We start from the raw sequence: 22,865 nt of genomic DNA on the forward strand, positions 1-22,865 counted from the left end.
AGACAAGGGATGAAGGGAGAAGAAGAAAGAGGTGGTAAAATCCTTGAGTTAAGTCGACTCTTATGATCTCATGATGCTTTCTTCTATATTTCCTCTCCACACTGCCTGCAAAGTACGCTGCAATCTCCATTAGCAGCGATGCCGAGAGAAAGAAAGAGAAACAGCTGTGTTCAACCCGTTTGTTGTCGCCATAATCAAGCAGATTTATAACTTTCAGTGGTAAATTATTCAAGTGTTTAAGGCTCAGAAGTTTGAGCAAATTGCTGCCCCCCTTCCTCCTTTCTTAAGTGCAGGAGGCAGAGTGTTAATGATGTGCACTGCCAGGCCTGAAACTACTGTGGGCCTGGACTTGAGGTTTGATCTTCTCTTTTTATCATTCTTATATTTTCCCCTTTAGTGTTTTTAAGTGCTGGGATCTTCTGCTAATGTAAAAAAAAAAAAAAAGCAATTAACATTGAATCCAGCTGGTGTTATGTAAGAGATTCTTACAATGCAATTAGTGCTAAAGAATCTGCCTTTTTAATGTTTTGTCAATGTAGGTAAAAGCTGCCAGCGTGTCTAATAGATACACAAAGCAATACCTAACAGATATGTTATTAGGACAATGCTGCGGCGGTTTTTGGCCTGTAGCTGCCAGCAGTGAGAGAGGAAGGGAGGGTCAGGATACAGTAGTGTATAATGGTGTCTAGTGTGAGTCCACACAACAGATGAAGTCATTTCACACTCGTCTGTGAATGAAATGAGAGCCCGGCGATACCATCTCCCCTCGCACTCGCTCTCTGCCAGCTAAGCTTTTGATCTTCCCAAGCGGCGCTGAAATGATCTTCTGTCCGAGTTTTTTACAGCGAATCAGTGCCGGACAATTCTCTCCCTCTGTCCCCATTTTCTGTCTCGTTCTGAAAAGCCGCCGAGCCACAAGTTCAAAGCTGGAGCCCAGATGAGATGAGCACCACTCGCAAGGAATTACATTAGTGCCTGCCTGTCCCATGTGCTGGCACGCAATACATCAGAAAGAGAAGAGAATATTTCATGACTTGAAGATGGCCTCATGGTTTTGTAAAGGGCTGACAGAGTGTTATTGCAAGACCTAAATTCCTGTGGCATTAACCTGCATCTGTGTCGATTGGAGTCTGAGTGTGAGAGAGAGCAAATAACGATTTGTGCAGATGATCGGAGGGAAACATATAGATGTGATCCAAATAACTCAAGCACTAAAGGTGCAAATGACACATTTTAATTGCCTATATTTTATTCATAAACTGTATATTAAAGATGGACGCAGCCACCATGCCATTACACATTAGTTAGTTCTGTCTTGACGCCTTGAGCTCAGCAGTTTGGCTGTCGTGTAACTGATGCTTTGAATCTGCAGATATCAGGGGAAGGGTGGCCTGCACTAAGAAATCAAGGGCCATCGTATCCTCATACATAAACACTTCCCAATCACAAGGTAGACTGGCTTGCCCTAAAGCAAATCCTCCTTTCTGCCTCTCAGGTGGACCATCATTTAAAAAATGAGCATAATGTTATATTAAAGAGGATCTCTTGTGCTCATTTACACGAGTTTCTTGTTAGACTCTACTGGAGTAGTTTTGCATTATTCACATTTTAAGTTCCTTGCTTTGATGAAGCCCCTCAATTCATCTTTTGTGTAAAACAAGCTGCCTGCTCCTCACCCTTAAAGCCAGCGTGACTCTGATTGGCTGCCCCTTCTAAACAAAAGGTTGGAACAGAAAGTGGGCGGGATATTTGTGCTCACATCCAGAGCTGTGTGACCATATTAAAAATGTGCTCTCTTTGAAATTATGCAAAACCAAGAAGTCTAACTTTGGCCATCATTAATATGAGGACCCACTATTTTAACACAGACAAAAATAGGGAATATATAACAGGATATATTAAATTAGTTTTCCCATATACTTCCAAGCAGTCGGACTTCTATATTTGAAACCAGAGAAGTCATCCCCTGCCGGGTATATAAAGGAATACAGTTTTAATACAGCACCAGAGTCCAGTGGAGTTTCATGATGTAAACTGCCTCAAAATTCAAACCTCTTCCTGCATGTGTCTTTGCTGAGAGCCAGCCAGACTGACTGTCTATTACACTAGCTTGAGATTTACTTACAGAGAAATGTAACGTTCAGTCTTATTCTCTGTATGAAAGTTTATAAACAGATTTTAGAACTGTCAAATTGTTTGGATAGTCTGAATCTTTTAAATCATCTTCATATACAATTGTGGTTCCACAAATGTGGCTTACGACAGAGTAAAGTGCTTTGACAGAAAAGAGCCAAACAGGAAGTCACAACAGACATGAGACCTCAATTGTGATGCGACAGAATTTAAAGTAGCCATTATATTCAAAATACTCTATTTAGGGTAAAAGCAAACCAAAGATGTTGATAATAGCACCTCTCTGCATTACAAAACCCTGTGTCAAACTGATGGATGTTTACAGTGGGCAGTTTGAGGTATAATTTTCTAAATTATAGTTTGGCCTTTATGGTTGCTTTTCACCGCTGTCGGATTCGTTATAAGCACTCCTGCCACCTCCTCAGATCGACGTCATAATGATGGACAAAAATGACTATGCACTGGATTGTGCCATTAAATGTAGAGGTTAGTGAATCACTGTAAAAAAGTCCAAAAATACATACAAGCTGGTATGTGTCAACATGTCAAAGCAGACAAACACATTTACACCCTCATCTTTTCCTCTCACCCACACACGCATACACACACTTCCTGTATTCACATGGAGTGAAAGCAACATGCAGGGAGGGAGAGTTGAGCCATGAATCATGACTATTATCATTAGGTTAAGCACCAACCAACCCCAAAGGCAGTGAAAGCCTCTGTGGAGAAACGGCACTCTAAATGAGCCTGATTATTATTATTGTCCTCCAAATGAGAGTGATTAGTATTGATGTCTAAATGAGCACTGAGGTTATTATTGCCATGATTATTATTATCATTATTATTATTTTTATTATTATTATGGTGGTGCTGTTATGAGGAGCAGGCAGCCTCGCTCATCCTCACTTCATTCACTTTTAATTCCACAGGCTGCCTCTTTTACCGACAGCAGCAGCACCACATGGCGGCTGTGACACGCGCGCGCGTGCACACACGAAAAGAAGAAAAATCTCCTAAAAGCACGCTGAACAGTAATGCATATTTGTTTACATTCAATGCATATATGCAAACAAACTGCAGTCATAGGTAGACATGTAATATTGAGTCATGCTGACAGTCTGACATGCATATCTAAATGCAAATGCAGACCCTCAAAAGGCACACATGTGCACAAATACAGACTAAAATGAATCTGCACTAACCTGAAGGAAGGCCACGTGCGGCGATGCTTCAGTGTCTGATGGAACAGATGGTTGCAATTGCTTTTGTTCCCTGTAACAAAATAAATAAATTATCATTGCATGTGGACAGATTACAGATCGAAGGAGCCAGCTGAAAGGAGAGTCCCGTATGTTAATTCAGTTAACGTGATCGACGTGAGGGGCCCATCATCCCTACCATGTTGTTTTTGGAGCTAATCGTTGCTGCTATTCTGTAAGTAAATATGGCTGCTGTGGTCGGTTTCAGTACTTTCAATACACTGTTGTGCTGTACTGTTACTAAAACATTACAATGATCGGCACAGTCGTTCAGATTTAGATTTTTTCTTTCTCTTAAAGATCCAGAGGATGTTTGGTGTTGATAGCAGGCTTCAGGTTTAAAATTTGTCAATGTGTGTGTGTGTGTGTGTGTGTGTGTGTGTGTGTGTCAGGAAGGCTGTCAGATCACTTTGCTGATTGGCCAATGTGACAGGCATTAAAAAGAGCCGTGGGAAGGTAAAAGGAGGAGGCGGGCTGCTCAGCTGTCAATCACTGCCAGTCACCAGTACAGCTCAGCTCGCAAAGTGTCACCTGGGCCTACACACACAAATGCGTGCACAGACACACAACCTTTTAAAGCCCACATGTACTGACATAATCCATAAATCTCTGTGCATATATTCCCAAACACACAAAAGCACATTCACATGAGAAAAAAAACAACAACTTTGCACTGCTTTGCACACGTTTTGATTGGCTCTATCATGTACACACACACACGTGCACGTATAGTCGTCATTCTTAACACAGGCAGGCATTCAGTTTGACAGAGTAATTATGACGTCCCACTCTGGTGCAGCCCTGGGCTGAAAGGTGAGAGTTATCGATCCCACACAGGAGGAAATTTATCAATGTCCAACCGCTCAGGTCTGACAGGAACCCAATCCACTTAGAGCGCAACGTTCAAACTGTTCAGGTCTGCTCAAAAAACACACCTCTGCCCACCTCAGTGGAGGGGCAGCCAGCCAGGATGAAGGTCCCCTTATGGGTTAGAGGGTGACATCTGATCACTAAAGTGGGTTTTTTTCTCCCGCTGCTTAATCTTTTTCTTCTGGCAGTTAACAAATTGAAAATAATCCTGAATGACTTAGAAAATATTCCAAGTCAAACGTGATATTTTCCATTGAGATCTGGGAAATTTAAATAAAATTTGAGAAGAAATAGCATACAATCCTGTTTACTTTGGGTGGATTGAGTGCATGCTTCTGTTAGAAACTGCAGTGGAAAGTGTCAGAAATACTCCAAATATTTTGTTAAAGTGGCTTACAAAGACCTTATGGATATGCATTTAGCAGTTGTGTACTGTGTCTTCAAAATAAAAGTCTTTCTAGAAGGGTAGTCAGGTAGTCAGCTACGTGAAATTAAACAAGTAGTTTAACTACATTTAGCATTATCATGCAAGAGCTTCAGTTCCATTGGTATTTGTGTAGGAATTTAATTAGTTTAGTTACTCTTTTGTAGTTAATTGCTGAAACTACAAACAGCTTTCCACTATGAAAGGAAAAGGATGATTCCTACTTCTTCCTACTTCTACTTGTAGGGTAGTGAGATATATAGGCTATGGTATTTTGGGAGAGTTTTATAAAGTACTTCTAAAAGAGCTCTTTTCACAGTAACCTCAAATAAACCTTTTTTAAGTTGTGTGAGTCTACATTTTATTATTTCCATATCACATGTACATTTTCAGGTTTATCTTTCTTCCCAGGCTATTTTTCTTAAGTAATATTTGTTTGTCATCTAGGTCTTTTCCTGCGATTAGCATGTTGTAAGTGTCCCACCATACTGCAGCTTTTTGGCATTTTTTAGTATTTTCTAGGAGGCAAAATTCATGAAGACTCACCTTCCTGCAATACCAAGCCAATGAAGAGCCATGAATTGCTTTCCCCTCCAGTTGTGCACTGTCTTGAGAGTTAATTTTATTGCTTTAGATTTTGGGGGGCTATTCCTGCTGTGTTATTTACCCACGTATCATCATCTTATTTTTTAGCTTAGTTTTCAGTGAGCACCTTACATTTAACTTGTAACATTCGTATCACAAGAAATGAATTGTTTTGAAATAAAGGTTAAGTGAAAGCTGCCTCGATCACATTGAGCGCCACTGTTTTAATTGAATGAATATGAGATCATTTGTTTCCTCTTACTATGCTGCCCGCAGTCTGAGCTCTGGGTCTGTTGTGTCTTGTGTTGCAATAAAAGCTTGTCTCAAAATATTTAGACTGCTTTCAGAAACTCCCTGAACTCTCATGTCGGTTGGAGTCAAGAACGTTTATCTTTGACTGACAGATGAAGGCATTAGACCCTGACTTGCAGCAGCTTGAGAAGATTTTTATCAAGATTGTAACTACATACTGGATTCCTCGCCACAGGAAGTCTCACTAATATTTTATTACTAAGACTGTAAAACATGGAACCACAGAACAAATGTAAGATGCAAGATCCAGGTTATTTAATGATGATGCCCCCAAAGGTTTTAAGACAACAACCCAATGCAAAAAAATAATTCAGCTTACTTTGTCCAAAACTAACAAATGACAAATGAACACATAAAAGAAAATATAATTACAAATCAAATAAAAGCATTATTAGGATTTTTTATTTTGCATTATTAAAACCACAATGGACAAGACCAGGGCACAGAAAAGAGAAAAAGAAACAAAGGGAAGTTGGGGAGAAAGTTAACAGAAAGAGCGTTATGAGAGTAATGTTATGTTATGTTTCGAAAACATTTACACACCTGGTTTATCATATTCTTTCAGGCAGATTTCCCAGTTTGTGAAATGTCTTCAGGTATCTTCATATTGGTGTTTAAGTCTGGTCTTTGGCTCAGGAACAAACAGAAATGTAGCTGTTTGTGTTAGCGTCATGCCCATACATGCTAAAAAGCATCCCGTAACATGATGCTACCACCCTCATGCTTCACTATAGCAACCTTACAGTTTGGAGCAGATTGGTAACCTATCCAAAAAGTGCACTATATCTCTCACCATTTAACAGCCCTGTAATGCTCTATGGAAAATTGGGACTTTAACACATAATCCACTAGAAAACCTTGAAAATAATCACAGTTAATGTCTGTTTTTAGTAGTAATTACAAATCTATGATACACAGATACATCTGGCTTGGTTATTTTTGTTTTATGTGCAGTATACATGCAGATAAGACAAACTATATTTTCAAACCACATCAGAAAGGAATCAAGATGGGCTATTTATTTCCTTGAAACCATTTTAGCAATTTTCTGGATAATAAAGAAGCAGATTGTTCCCTCCATTTATAGTCGTTCGGTCAATATTTCTGTCAGAAGACTGCTTTCAAAATGAGATTGTCACGAGAAAGGCCCATTGACTAAAAAAATCGTAGTGAAAAGTATATCCATTAGAGAAATATGTGTGTGTAATTGTGTGTTTTAAAGTTTTGATCTTGCACACTACGATGAAAACTTGTGTGTGTATGTGTGTGTCCATGTGTGTTATTTGTCTTTTCACTCATTGACTCAACCGTCATAGCTGCAGAGAACCTGTGGACATCTGCCCGAAGCCTGAGGTGATGTCCAGGCCTTCATTTTTCTCAGACAATGAGTGGAATCATTTCCCCTCGCCCAGACCTCTCCATCATTATTGACATAGAATTATTGATCAAGACCTCAGCCGGTAAATTACAACCTATTAGTCAAACCCTTTTGCCCAGATCTGAAAAAAACAAAGAGCAAGCGGGTTGATTGAGTGAGATTATGGAGAAGTTTGATGGTCTGCAAGCCAGTTTATACTGCTGACTGGTGTAATATATTCTGGATATTCCTGTTTAGGAGATTTATTTGTTGAATGCAGATTAACCAGCAGACAAATACAAACTGGCCGGGCCATTCCTCAAGGTGCTGCTGCCACTGAATCAAAATTAGTTCAAGGAAGCCGAGGTTCCAGGTGAAATCTACAACACTAAAGTTAGAGAGCACACCAGCCTCACTTAATTTTTTTCTTCTTCTTCTTCTTTTTTTTTTTTGATGTTTTGCCTCAGGCCAATTCTACTAAAGAGAAGTAATTTGGCTTATCTTATCCCAGAGACCTAGCAGCTGCTTTTTATTCTTTTTTGTGAGGTCTTTTTTCTCATTTAGTCCAACAAAGATTGTCCTCATAGATTGACCTTCTCTGTGCCTGCAGGCCGTTGCCCTCATGCCAGTAACTAGATAACACACTCTATCAGAGATTTGAGAAAATCATTGGGAAAGCAGTGGGGCTGATAGTGGCATCAATCCTAACCTGACACCAGGCTGGGTCAACCATTTATCTCTCCACACCGCCTCTGGTCACAACAGCGGCCATCTTGCTCTGCTACATCCTTCTTTAATAACCTTGGCCATGTCTCTTTACAGACTGAGAGGATAAGGCGTAGCGGCACTCCTAGTGCCTTGTCTGATCGCCGCCGCTTTGTTTGCATTTAAAACCGCCGAAAATCACATTCAAACGAATTCACCGTGTACATTTCAGATCGACAAGATTCTCCAGTACAAGCGCTCCAACGAGTAGACAAGCAAACACGCGCGCGCACGCACAAGAAAGACGCATCTAACAAGAGGGCCAAAGCTCACAAACTCGTTAGCATAGCAGTTAATGGTGACTCCGCTGTCATTAATTCCCCACGGTGTTTGACTTAAATGCTTCTATATTGGTGAAGTGAGCGCTTCCCAGAGGCCTCCTAGAGCTGAGATCATTGTTTTTCACTTATTAACAATGAACTTGTGATCAGAGCGCCACAAGGCTCCTAAAAATGCCCCATAGGATCATTACAGTCCCTGTGTGTGTACCTATGTGTGTGTGTGTTTGATACCAATGAGGCCGGCAGAGCAGCAGTGTGTCCGAGGCTCATCTCGGTGCTCTGTGGCGCAGCCAGGATGAGTGGGGAGGTTAAATGGGGCGTCATCAATCTCAATGAAGTGCAATTATTTTCTCACTTATTAATCATTGCCGGCTAATAGCTAGTGGCAAAGCGGAGCCAACCATTTGTCAAACTTAGCAGATTTCTGTAATTTTGTTTCCCCGTTTCCCTCTAATGTTTGTGTAGACTTTGGCAGATATCTATGGAGGGCTGCAATAAGTCTGTGCCTCCAAGTATCTATCTCCTACCTGCACTGCAGAACTAACCAAACTTCTCACTGTTTCTCCATGTGAGTGATTCTCTCTATTTCAGAGCTGAGTGACTATTTCATGGTCTGTGGCAGAGCAGAATGAAAAGCTTTATTTGCAGGGCGCAGCGTGGACACCCTATTGATGGTTAACTACACTCTCATCCTTACAAACTTCACTCATTACGCCACACTGTATGTTGTTTGATTCTTGTTCCACTATAATATATGAACGTATTTACACTTAATTAGATGTTGCATGCATTCTGAAACATTTTCCATGCTGAGAAATAGCACAGCCCTATGGCAATCACAAATGTAACTTGACATTTATAAGAAAGGTCATTATGTGCATTTTTATCTGGCAACTCCTAATTTAAGAGTGACTTAATACTAGGTTGAAAACATTGTTTTACTGCACTCTCTGGTTGCACCTCTGACTATATCTACTGATGTCACAGCATACTGACACACCCCTAAAGTGCTTTTGCATCCCTGCACAGAATCAAGAAGCTGCTTTAATCATTGCATTATGATTGGTTATATAACCAGGACTTGCCCAACAAGTACTCCAACTCAAGTTTTTGAAACAACATTGAGTGCCACACGTTACCAAAGGTGCAGGCTCAAAACTGATTAGGTTTTTGACAAGATTTTGGTTTTATTGAATATATTTACAACCTTTTACATCCCTGTATCCTGAAACATGTTAAAGAGCCCCGAATACCTCATTTCCATCAACAGGAGCTGGTCCTTATGCTGATACTGGTGCTGGCCAGCTCTGTCTTTTAAGAATCAGCCAAAATTTTGAGAAGACGGATAGAAAATAATGAAAGCAAACAGAATCGAATGGGTTCCATTTGATAGATAGATAGATAGATAGATAGATAGATAGATAGATAGATAGATAGATAGATAGATAGATAGATAGATAGATAGATAGATAGATAGATAGATAGATAGATAGATAGATAGATAGATAGATAGATAGATAGATAGATAGATAGATAGATAGATAGATAGATAGATAGATAGATAGATAGATAGATAGATAGATCTGCATCCACCCATAACTGAATTATTGCAATGTTTTTCCCATAACTACTGGATGGACACCAACACTGACGAAAAAAAAAGCACAAGTTTCCCAGGTTCCAGCTTTCACCCTTAATAATCACTGTATATTGTACATGTTATTATTTATATATTAGGAGCTTCCCATTTTCTGTGCGAAGGTGGTGTTGGACTGGCTCTCACCAAACAGCAGAAAGACGATGTCATCTTAGTGTAACATGTAAGAGCTTAAGAGAAACATATTTCACTCCAGAGCTCATAGAAGGCAAAATAAAGCCAAAAGCAAGAACATCTTCACAAGACAGCGTTATTCTGTTTGCTGATAAAGCCAAATGCTGTAAAGTGATAAGATGTTTGTGGGTCTTCAAGTAGCCATAAAATCCTTTTTAAAAGCTCTTAAAGGGAAACTTTCTCTTCAGCTTGACTCAAGTCAAATATATTATATAGGCTATAAGTCAACTACTTCACTTCTCAGTAGTTAAAGGCCTTTAAAATCTAATCAATCAACTTCACTTTGCCTTAGATGAAAATACACTTTTGTAGGATTATTTCTGGTGAGAGCTTCGTGTATTTATATTTTTGTTTTCTTAAGCCAATCAGAATTTAACCGTATAGCAAAAAATGAAATTGGTATATGATGACAGCTGCAGGGCTTGTTGTATTGTGTTGCCAGGGAAACCCTACTGTCTGTCACAGCTGAGTGGATAACACAAATGTTTCTTTGAAGGACATATTGCAACTCTTAACTATTAACATTTACTAAGTTGTGTTTATTGATTCAAGAAATTACATTTTAAACAGATAACAAGACTTCAAACCAAATTTTATCAGATAAATTAAGCTAATTCAGAGGTACCTAGAATATCCATGTGATAAAAGGCATAATGTCAATTTACTCCCAGCAAATTCTAATTTTGGATAACTAAATAACTTGAGTACTTTGACTTTGATCTCTCTACATTTCAATGAATCTTCCTGGTTAAATAAAGGTAATAAAGGTGAGACAGGGTATAAAATCAGCTGTCTCAAATGTTGTTTAATGGTAAGTTACTCATCATCCTTTTTACAAACTATATAATACATGATTGAAGACTACAGGCAATATGGAAAAAGCAATTACCTTCACCAGTGTGAGCTAAAAATTCTTTATGAATGTGTAATAATTAGTTTTAATTCTTTCATATGATAGGAGACATTTAGCATAGTGGCACATTACATTAGCTCTATGTTGAAGATAGGTCCTACAGAAATTATTGCATTGTATGACTGCTGGGTATCAAGTCCTTTTCCAGAATGGACTTGCTAATTTCAGCTTAGTTGTCATTGTTTAGAAAAAAGCATACGTAGTTTTTCTTTTGCAGTGTTTTTTTGCTATTTTAGTCTATTTTTTTATTAATGAGATAAAGGCTGACATCTATCTGCAAGCGTTTGTTTTATGTTTTATTAGACAACATGTACTTAAAGTTATCAGTGAAGTATGTAGCTTTATGTGAATTCATCGGTAGGAGGGGGAAGAGGTATACAAACAAGAACTAATTCAATAAAAAATACATTTTCACTGCATTCAATTGTGTGTAATTTGCCTCAGTGATGTAACCTCGACATTCATTCCATTTGATTCCAGTGTGACTGAGAGACGCGGTGATGGATAAATGGCTGGTGTGATCCGTAATTCGCCCCCAGCTAAACGATGAAGAGCAGACAGATGTGTTTAAAGAAATCACACAGCCCCGTGGATGTGTTTGGTTTGGCAGCATTGTCACTAAAACCCTGCTGAGTGAAACTTCAACCACGGTCAATGTGAGACATCTAGTGGCAGAAAAGGAAAAGTACACTTTTTTGGTTTGTTTTTGTTTGTTTTTTTGTTTACCGTCATTTAAACAGACTCTTCCCTGAAGACTAACAATGTAATGTAACCTGTTTGCCCTGAGCAGCAGAGAGCTCGGTGCCTTTTCTGGCGGTATTTAATTAGTCACAGCAGCTCTAAAAGTTATAATAGCAGAATTTGTATTGTTTTAAATGCAGAAATGTTGCCGTCAATTGACAGTCAAAGTGTGTAATTGTAAAACTACAATTACTGTTCCTTTCTGGACTTTTTTTCCTGTCATTTATGGTGTGCTAAAGCTACAACAGCCTATAGGCAAAACAAGAGCACAATGGCAAAAAAAAAAAAAAAAAAGGATTCACTGCGGCTCTTTCCCCTTATCTTCTTTTACTTTTCGTAACAGCACTGAATATTTCCACTGGGAGCCTTTTTCACGTCTGCCTTCACTCCTCTAATAATATCATTGTTATGGTGCTACATTTGCCCCTTCTTCAGTGATAAAATGTTAAAATAAAAATCATTAAAGCTCAGTGATTTAGGACTCGTCTCACCTTGAAATAGCCCTGCAGGAAATTCATGTGTTCAAATAAAGTGTAGACGAATTTCACCCAAGATAAGTATGCTCTTTCCTTTTTTAAAAGCAATGGCTATGTTTTGTGTATTTGTTAACCCTTTGTCACATACGTATAAATACTGTATGTTCATATTTGTACCTCGTGTTCTGACAAACAAATTTTGTTTGGGGTCATCATTGATTTCAGCATCTTATTCAACTTCTTTCAGCTGCTGCCTTCAGGAGTTACCACAGTTATCATCTCCCTCCATTTCACTCTATCACTACCAACCCTTTCGTGTCACACCAACCCTCCATCCAAGGTATTTAAAATCATCCTCCTTCACCTTACTTTACATCTTGACTGCTACACTTGTCTCCCTCTCATTCACACACATGTAATCTGTCTTGCTTCTCCTGATTTTCATTCCTCTTCTCTTCAAAACATACCTCCAACTCTCTAGGATCTCTTCCACCTACTTCTTACAGGTTATAAGACATAATAGTCCACAGAGACTCCTGCTTACTTCATCTGTCAACATAACATAAGTCTTTCTTGACTAATTTAGTACTGAAAAAATAATGCACTTTCTCTTTCTAGAGGTCATAAATATCTGCTATATATTTGTTAATAAAGAATAAAAAATATTTTATGGCACAAGTATAAAATGCAGACTATTCATATGTATTCACATGTACTGTAATATCAAGTGCTTACCACAAGAGGGCCTCCTTGAAACATAAATGGATGACACTTCCACGTCTGAACAGCAGACCACCCACCCGGATAGTTTCATTGTAGACTAATTCAATCACTACTAATAATAGTCACTTCTAGCGTTTGTCCAGAGGAATTACAAAGTCACGTGGTCATGTGCTCAGACTTTTACCTGTTTCACAGCCACTTTTTCACCGTGGGGCCTAATCCATGTGGGTCAGAAGATTAATGTGCAAAACCGACGCAATTAGTTTGCAGGATTATGAAATACTTCCAACTCACAGCTCCGACAAAAACAATGTAGTCATTACGGAGATTGGTGTCCTAAATGGGTGTTTTTGTTCTAGATTGCGATCTCTAATTCCCCATGTTCATCATTTTCGGGAAAAGCTGATAAATTAATCACCTATTCATTTTTACCTTCGCTCCAGATGACTCACAGAGACGTTTGGGCGGTTTTGTTTGTTTTTTGTTTTTTGTTTTTCGAAGGGACTCCTCCCTTTCTGAAGTACACAACTCCACATATGGTCATCGTGTCCCCGCCCCACTAACCCAGGCTCCGAGTATCGTCTCTCCGCCCAGAGCGTGAGTCTGGCCTCGAAGATAACAGTGGAAACTGGGCAGGGTCTGTCTACACATGAAGGCACCTTGACTGCGTGCGCGGTGTGCTTTCTCTTTTCAGCGCTGAGAAGACGTTGCGCTGATCGGAGGATTTAAAGTGAGCTTAAGTTGGACTCGGTGTGACATTTGTGGATCCCGTGGGCGTTGCTGCACTAACAGTGGCTGTGTTGCTCAACTTTGAGAAGTATGTGAATTTGTTGCGACGGCTGAGACGGAATGCGCGGATTTGGTGGCTTTTCCTCCTGTGTTTTCTCTTCGGATATCGTCGTGACTTCGGTCCACCTGCAGCCCCTATTCGCGTGTTTTGCAAGCGTGCAATCAATGGCAGTCATGCAGCATGATGTGAAGCTGCACCTCTGCTCCTAACAGACTGTTTACCTGTGTGGAAGGAGCAGAGTTGCACGTCGTGCCTTTGCAGAGGCTCCATGGGTAACCGCCGTGCGTAACGCTGGCTCTCCATGGAGGACTGGTGGAGAAGCCACTCATCGAAATCCCCACTTTAAAAAGACACTTGAAGAAAGATGAATCAAGACCAGGACGGGATCTCTTTAGCGGTACCTTCCTTTGGTGCTGGCCCCGGCAGAGAGAACCTCAGCGGGGAAAATACAAGCGTCAACAGCAGTGGTGGTGGTGGTGCCTGTGGAATCCCCGCAGCCGGGACTTTTTGGCATGATTCCGGGGCTGGAGGTGGGGGACTTAGCCCGATCTCCGGGAGCTGCCCTTTGGACACCGGAGGGTTGCTGTCCACCGGAAAGTCTTGCAAAAGCAGGCCGGTGACAGTGGCCTATGTGGTGAACGGAGAGGCCAGCCAACAGAATAATCATGAGAGCATGGCCCTGCAGTGTCTGAAGGACGCTTGCGAGTCTGTGGGCAGCAAGCTAGAGACAGTGAACTTTGGTAAACTGGATTTCGGGGAGACCGCCGTGCTGGACAGGTTCTACAACGCAGGTGAGTCAAGTGAAGAAAGGCTTATAAATCTTTCCACATCCACCCACAACAAGCTTCCCAAACCGCCCTCAGCAAGTGAGAAGACAAACATTTTATAAAAGTGATTATTACGTGATTATTAGATGAGGTCATTTTTAGCCTTAACGGCAGCCTGTTAGGATTTTAGATCAATCCTCTAAATTGATTTTTTCGGCTTAATCTTTGCTCTCCATTATAATGATTAAGCCACAGTGGACCTCACTAAAGCTCAGTGACCCAGGAATGGCATTTAATTCATGAAAGAGTAGCACAAGAACCTCTCCCCTAAATTCCTTTCAGGGGCTCGAAAATCACGTTTACTGCATCACCTCTGTTGTTGGAAACTGTGCCTGCAGGACAGGTTGCTCTGGACTCCCTAAATACATCCCATTGCTCTGCATGTCATGGCTTGATGTTGCTTCCTTTAGATCACAGTGGTATGTATACTTAAATGAACAAAGCTGGAACTCATTGAACAATAGTTGCTGAGAAGTTGTATCATTTGCTCCACTAATGTGGGGATTATTGCTAGAGTTCCCCCTCCTATGGCTAGTTTCCCCTCTTCCATTGTGGGGTTCGGCATTGTGCTTCAGTGTCACAGTTTGAGCCACAAGCCTGGTCTTTCCACTGGAATCTGCTAACTTGAATCCCTTGATAGAAAGCACTTTCCATCTCTAATTCATGTTGTATATGTAGCAGTTGGCTCTAAATACTACTGAAAAGGTTTGGTTAAGTCATGAAAAACAAAACTATAATGCACATGGCTGATCTCTCTGTTTGAGAGCCAGAAACAGCAGCCAGTGTTTGCATTTCATTAAGATTGTATCAGTACCTGTTCAGCAGATATTGTAAATATAAAACAGTGTGACACATCAAAGCCTTTCAAACAGTGGCATCTCTGCAAATGATGCTAATTTTGTTTTGGGATTTTCTTTTTCTTTTTTCTTTTTGAGGGGGGTTACTGTCAAACTCTGGTAGCCTAAAGACACAATCATTGCTTGACTCGTTATTAATATAGTAAAAAGAGTTTACCTGACAGGAGCTATAAAAAGATCAACATATATAAAAGTCAATATGCAGTATGCAGGTTTTTTTCCTTATTATAAAAGACCTAGAAAATTCCTAAAAGAAAATATCTGTTTTATTAATGGTAATTGCATCAGTGTTAACAGTAACAAAACTAAGATTAAGTCACTGGGTAAAAAAAACTATATTTTTTTAAAACAAAAGCATCAATTCTAAGGTCACAGTAGTTAGAAGTCACTAATTAAAGGTCCATCTATTTTCTTAACCACTCATCCAGCTAAGCTCACAGGGAGCTGGAGCCAATCCTGGCTGACATTTGGTGAGAGGCGGGTAACTGGCCAGGTCACAATTCCACTCCCATTTGTACTTAAATCCACACCTATGACCAGTTTAGACCCAACAAGTTCCCAACCAGTTCAACCCAACAATAATATGTTTGCACTGTAGAAGGACACGCCAAGCTAAGGGAGAGTGTGTTAAACGATGCACTACCCAGCCGCCTCACAAATCTTAGCAACAACTGTCAAAAAGTAATGAAAATCAGGACACAAGGTCAGCAACCCCACCAAGGTGCTTATGAACATATTATAATTGTGCAAAATTTAGAGTTAAAATGTAACAAATTCTTAATATTATGCAAAAAGTAGCATAGAAAAAGTATATTTAATAACATTTTTATCCAACTATAGCAATGTAGTGATTATAAACTGATATAGATAGAGCTGAATTAACCATATTTAGTTGCAGTAACAGCACTTATATTGCCAACATCAGAGCCTACTAGTGAAGGCAGACAGGTGTATTGTTTGTTCCATGCTCGACATGCTTCTTGCTTCTCATATTATTGGCTGTACAAACACATCATGTTCCCAGTGTTTTGTTTGGTCTTTTTCCTCTGAGCTACCGTGGAATTTTCTCATAATACACAGGGGAGGGCTGTGGCATTTTCCCAGACACACATTGCTATATCTGTTCACTCACACACCACTTCTTCATTATCCTCCTGCAGATGAAAGACCGGAAACAAAAAACTTGAGTGAGCTTGTTGGTTTCTGTCATTTGTCTGCTTCTGATACAATGAAAAGCTGTTCCTGACTGTCCTTACATGTCCTCCCCGCATGATGCTGTGGACAAAGAGGGTATTTGGTTGAAAGATGGCAGAGTCTGATTGTGAAACCCTCAGGACATGAAACACAGGAAGTGTAGATGCAAAAGTTTGGCAACAGTGATAGCTAACCGTATCTTATCACTGGGAATTTTGGTCACTACAGCCCAGTTATTCATGGAGTCAGAATTCAGATTTGAAGTCAGATTTGTGTAGCTGTGCCTATCTTACTCACACCACTGATCACATGATATTAACCAACATAAGTGGGGGGAGGAAAAAAAAACATGAGTAAGATGTGAATAGATTACATATGTACCTATCAGTGTTTTCAAAATTCAGATACTTACTGTATGTGTGGAATTTGTCACGGAACTATACGAGATTATAGTGGTCCTTGTTCTGCTCTGCATCCGCAGTAAATTTCACAGCAGATCTCCAAAGCAGAGCAAGGCCATTTGCAGTGCAAGAGAGTGGAGTTGGAGTGCATCCAACTGTGTGACAGAAGCCTCTCTGGAGAAGCAACTAATTAATATTGAGTTCAACCTGGCCAGTGAGCCAGTCTGTAGGTAAAACACAGGAGGGAAGGGCCAAGGTTGGTTTGCCAGCAGTGATCGGACTTTTAAAATAATAGAGAGCACGTTGTCTGCTAGTAAACTGATCACAGATTACGTTGTTTTCTCAGTTGGGTACAAAAATAAACATAAAAAAAAATTCCAAATACACATGAAATCTTACAAACTAACATCTGTGTAGAAAACGCTGAATTACATTTTCAGTAAATCATTTGTATTATGTGTCATATTCCTTTATAAGATGTCAATTTTGAGCCAAGTGTGAAATTAAGCAGCAAATGTCATTTAATCTAAAATAAAAAAAATAAAAAAAATACAGCATGTTAGCAGATAATTGGGCACAAGTAACTAATAATTACAGAAAGGACAAAATCAGAGAAGTAAAATGTGAAGCAAAAATTCATACTTCATCATCCTGCTGATTTTGATATACACACAACTTTTATCATTATTATAACTATCGCAAAAAAGAAGCAGGTATGCCCTCACTGCCATGTTTCTCATCCCACTGCCTCTCCTGAGTAGCTATGCTGTAGATGGGTGGATATGAGTTTTCACTTGAATGGTTTTAGAATTTAGACCATTAATTCTATCCAAACAAATGTGCACATTTCTGTCAGCTAATTGAGGCTGTTGAAAATTGAACAACTTATTTAAAACATCTTAAATTAAAAAAAAAAAAAAAAAACAGTCTTTATCTGTATCTTTTTTATGTTTTCTCAGTTCCCGGTTGTTGTTTTTAAATATATGCTTTCCCTTAGCCCATGAGATAATCTTCATCTGTCCTTTTGACAGGATGCGTATATCAGACTTCAGGGAATGTGTTTCCTTTATTTATTTATTTTTTGTGATTAGCCTGATTCTCAGCCCCCAGTCTGGAGTACCAGCCTCAGTGATGGCCCATCTTATACTTGAGACACAAAGTCATCAGGATTCAGTGCTTGAGTTGTTTCTCTCTTGATATCTTTGGCAGAGGCTGAAGTGAAAGAAGCTTTAGCTAAGGACTCTGAGGCTGCTCACCCTGAGACAAGAGTTTTCTGTTTCAGAAGGTAGTTCAACTTAAACTCTGAGTCAGTCAACTGGGTGACAAACTCTAAGAATGCCACTTGCTCGCTGGCAGGTTTTCTTCTGTTTCTCTCTGACTCTTCCTCCCCTCCCGTACCTGAACCATCTGCTGATACTCCGATTCATTTCTTCATACATAAAGTCGCTATCAAAGCTCAGAGTGAAGCAAATTATTTGACAGGAGTTTCCATTTTTACAAACACTGAAACGTCGGTTAGATGTTTCTTCACCATTCTATGTAAATTACACGACTGCTTTTATAATCAATAAGTACAGAGACAGCGATCATATTGCAGATTAATTATGAGAATCCTGTAGCACTTATAGTCTCCATGTTTCTGACTCATTTCTGTGTTGTAATCAGTCACACTGATGGAAAAATGACTGTCACAGTTGGACCTTGGCGGTGATGTGAATATCTGCGTAAAGTTGAGGCTGAAATGACTAAAGCAAAACTAAATGTATTTTAAAGTTACTTTTTAAATGCTGGCTTCAGACGTTCTGACTGTGAGTAAAATAGTTTCAGATTCAGTCATTAAATTATGTCAAACAACAAATTCAAAATCTGAACTTGGACATGTTTTCTACTGAAAATTGCCTAAATCAGTCTCACAAACACATCAAACCAAAAATATATGTAAAAGATCAGCAAACATTCTTGATTTAAAATCTTTCAACCTTCTAAAACAATACTAAAATATCTTAAATTTATGAGACCAGAGTCTACAAAAGCTGAGACATTTCTTATAACATGTTTGTAAAGATTTATCGGTAAGTCATTCATTAAAAAAATGTGAATTTGTAATATTAGGCTGCCAGGAACTGAGTAAAACACCTCTGCTACATCTATAAGAGAGGCATTATCTATGAGTGATGGCTCATATTAGATCAAATTAGAAATGGTTAAATTGGGGAGCATTAAAGCAGAGGTTTTCTGTAAATCTCATTAAGCATTTTTATCCGGTAATGGCAGAAATAATGAAATTCTTTATGAGAAATCAGGTTTAAACTTCCCTGAATTACTGAGAAAATGCAGTGGCCGTAGACTGCTGCAAAAACAGTTTTTATTTAATAAAGACTGACTTGCGGGTGGATTGTCTATAGCAATCTGGGTAACAAATATCACATGTCCATCACTAAACTGTGTCTCTGTTTCTCCATATCTCCAGTCACATACCTTTTCTTTGTGTCAAATTACACCTGAATTATTAGATTTAATAATTAAATGACAAAATGAGGATTTCAGTTTCATCCAATAAAAAAAAAAATCAAATTGAGTAAAGGACTATCACAGACAGTATAAATAAATTATATATTTTATATCAAATTCTTACTCATGTATAACGTTGGCAGAGTGGCCCAAGCTGATTAAAAGTCCCGTTTTTCAAATAAAAATCGCAGCCCATGCTGACACGTGTTCATATTCCTCGGTCCACTGGAATAAAATGAAGTCTCTGCTCTTTATTTATCTGTTGCCATGGTGATTCATAGTATCTGAGCTTCATGGATGATGGCTTTCTTTCTCTACTCACGCACATGCTAAACTCTGATCATCTGTTTTGGAATCAGAAACTCGTTTTATGTTTTTAACTCAGTTTGTTGAGCAGCGACTGCTTGGCAGCAGTGCGACAACTTGATGCGTCCTGTTTCGAAACACTTTTTACAGTGTTGAAAGTGCAGCAGTTAATACTGTAGTATTTGCCAGGGATCAAATGGCGCACCTGTTCGTGTGTTTGTGTGCTGGGTCATAGCTGTGGTATGTAGAGCTTTATCCCTCTTGTTGATCATTACACTAAACCACTGTGTCATTTATAGGGTGCACATTGAATTTGTGAACAATTCCTGAGCACTTTAAAAGCTGCTCTACCTGAACCTGAGTGTTTGCTTACCACTCCATTACACACACACACACACAGCACCACTCAGCCAACGCAGATCTAGCTCACAAATTGTTTTCATGCTGCCCAGTTTACAATGTAGTAGTATTGAGAAGAGGAGTATATAATGGAGCACCAAGGTGAATGAGGTTGAAAAAAAAAACAGAAAGTACCTTAGCATCTACAAATTATAGACTTTCTGTAAAAGGTAGAGATAACCACATTTGGATGAGAAGGTGGAATACTAAGTTATACAGTTAACATGAGGTAGTATTGTTAGCATTCATAAACTGTAAAACTGCTTCTTCCTTTTCTGTTGGCTGCTCCATTTAGGGGTCACCACAACAAATCGTCAGCCTCCATTTCACCCTGTCTGTCACACCAACTCTCTGCATGTCCTCCTTCAGTCCATCCATGAATATTCTCTGTGGTCTTCTTCTTTTCCTCTTGCCTGGCAGCTCCATTTCCAACATCCTTTGTCCAGTATATCCACTATCCCTCCTCTGCACATGTCCAACCGCTCTCTAACTTTGTCCCTCTGATGGACTCATTTCTAATCTTGTCCATCCTGGTCACTTCCAATGAAAATCCTAACATCTACTTGCAAATTAGTCCAAGTTAAAAAAAAAAAAAAAAAACATTCTGCCATAACATAAAGAAGACATCATTTGTCAGACATATCCATTACAACGCTCCAAAATGCATCAATGCCACAAACATGGCCAAATCAGACTTGCCCCTAATAATGCAAACTTTAAGTAAAATTCAGACAGTTGCATGCCAGCCAAGCAGCTACAGTGATGGCTGACAAGAAGCAGAAAACTGCAGTTGTGATAGATGTGGCAATCCCAGCAGAAGGAAACATCAGAAAGAAGGAGCATGATAAAACAGAGTGGAGGTAGCAGGAGCTGAAGGATCAGCTGGAGCAGATGTGGAAGGTGGTCCCGGTGGTAGTAGCAGCAGTAGGAGTAGGAGCTGTAACTCTGGAACAGTGGCTCCAGCAGATTCCAGGCACTAAAAACAGCGAAGTTACTACACAGAACCCTCAAACCCTCGGGCCTCTGGTACACAAACACAAACCATTTCTTTCTTACAGTTATGTTATTGTAGGAACTGCAAACAGTTTTGTTGCTGATATTGTTTGTATTATTGTAAATGTCTCGTGGTGTCGAAACCAATCCTCCTCCTAGTCTCAAACCAGGAAGCTTTAACATAGCAGGCAAATGTAAACACCACTGCATAGCAAATCCTCAATCTTGATTTGTTCTGTTAAAAGTTAATGTTTATTAGAGTTATTGATTAATCATTTAAATGTCAGTAATAAACATTAGCAGAAGTGAACAACAAGCAGCGAACAATGAGGTGACCTGGTCTCATGATAGTGTTGTTCAGCAGTGTAAAGTCACAAAATAGGAAATGCTTCTCACATGGCTATTTGGTGAACTACTGTAACTAGCAAAGCAAACTGTAAGCAAACTGTAGTCTGAAAAAGTGGACGGAAATGGAGCACAGATGCAATCCTTGCACAATGGGTGACGTCCAGCTTTGTCCAGTGTCAACACTGCCGGGCGCCAGCAGACACTGTCTCTTATCCAGCACAAGAATGTACACTCAAGATTCCTGACTGTGAATCCGCACTGCCCTGAAATCCCATCAGCTGGCCCTTTGCTAAGTTGTTTATCTTCCCTTCTGTTTACGCTAGTGGTTGGCTGCTTTTCAGAGGTTAGGCGGCACAAGGTTAGGAGGAATTAGCCTAGGGGCCATTTGCTGGCCTCTGGGGAGGACTGCCTTCACCTCTGTGGGAGATTCCAGGCAGAAGTGCAAATGCTTTTTAACAAGTTTTTTTCTTTTCTTTTCAAGGAAGGAAGGAAAGGCTAGTTCAGAATCAAAAGCAGCTTCTTCTTTACATGCATGACAATGACTATACCCCACATCCTTCTATGCAGTATTATCAGCTGGAATAAGTGTAAGTGCTGTATAAAATCCTGCTTATATCTCAGAAGTGATCACCAGAAATAGGACAGGAGGTGGAGTAGCCGAATATCAAAGCTCCCATTTGGATTCATCAGGGTTCATTTGAGGTGAAATGCAGCAGGAGTGGGTAGGGTTGTCTTTAGAAACCAATGGTGCGTGACAGGGAACTCTGTCTTATCAGTTTGAGTATCATGATAAGGCAGTGAACAGCCTAAGAGCTATGAGAATAGTCTGGTTGTATTTTGCATTTATTTGATTTTTGGGGGTGGGTTTGATACCAGTGGTTTCTTTTCTCTAGTAGAACAGCTGTTATTACATTATTTTTTTTCCAACTAGAAAACCTTTGGCAGCATGCAACAAGTTCACAATACAGAGTCTAATAATAACGCTGTAACCAGGCTCCGGCGGAGGTGTGTTTTACTCATCTGTCTTTGCAGTTGCTTTTCTCACATGCAGTATGCAGCTTTTGTCTGGTTTGTTTTGATTCTGCATACCCACCGCAAAGGTCACAGCATGTATGCAAAACTGCATGGGTGTTTTTGCGTGAAAGAAAATAGTTTTTGTTGGCAGTTTAAAAAAAAAACAAAAAAAATTGTGCGCATATATTAGAGTCAAGAGGTGTTTCTGTAAAGACAACGGTAAAGTTTTTTTAATTTCCATATTTAGTTTGAGTTTCATATCTAGTCTAGCTCGAGGATGCCACCCACATCTTACAAGAAAAATTACTTGAAGTCTTTATATTTTAATATCATTTTCTTATTATTTTATATTATGCAGTGTAGGGCTGGGCCATATCATACCGTTCACGGTAATACCGGTATAATGTTGGGCAACGATAAGAAAATGAAATATGGTGATAGAATATGGGTAAAACACGCATGCGCAGTGCCTTTGTTTTCATTAGCACATGACGGCGATAGAGAATAAGAAGGGCAAAAGCGGATTGTTGAATGAAACGGATGAACCAGAAC

At 39.5% G+C, this 22,865-nt stretch overlaps 1 protein-coding gene across 1 annotated transcript in view; it reads left to right on the plus strand.

Annotated features, from left to right (window-relative positions):
• The first annotated feature begins 13,256 nt into the window (after positions 1-13,256).
• Positions 13,257-22,865, plus strand: part of map3k5 (mitogen-activated protein kinase kinase kinase 5) — an 85,784-nt gene continuing 76,175 nt past the window's right edge. The window contains exon 1 of the mRNA XM_085432287.1: positions 13,257-14,254. Within this exon, the coding sequence (XP_085288413.1) occupies positions 13,828-14,254 (427 nt within the window). The 5' untranslated portion in view covers positions 13,257-13,827. The remainder of the gene's footprint in view (positions 14,255-22,865) is intronic.

This window comes from Copadichromis virginalis, linkage group LG15 (genome assembly GCF_057382275.1).
Source record: "Copadichromis virginalis isolate Kocher_CV1m ecotype Utaka linkage group LG15, C_Virginalis_male_GT1.1, whole genome shotgun sequence".
Lineage (NCBI taxonomy): Eukaryota > Metazoa > Chordata > Actinopteri > Cichliformes > Cichlidae > Copadichromis > Copadichromis virginalis.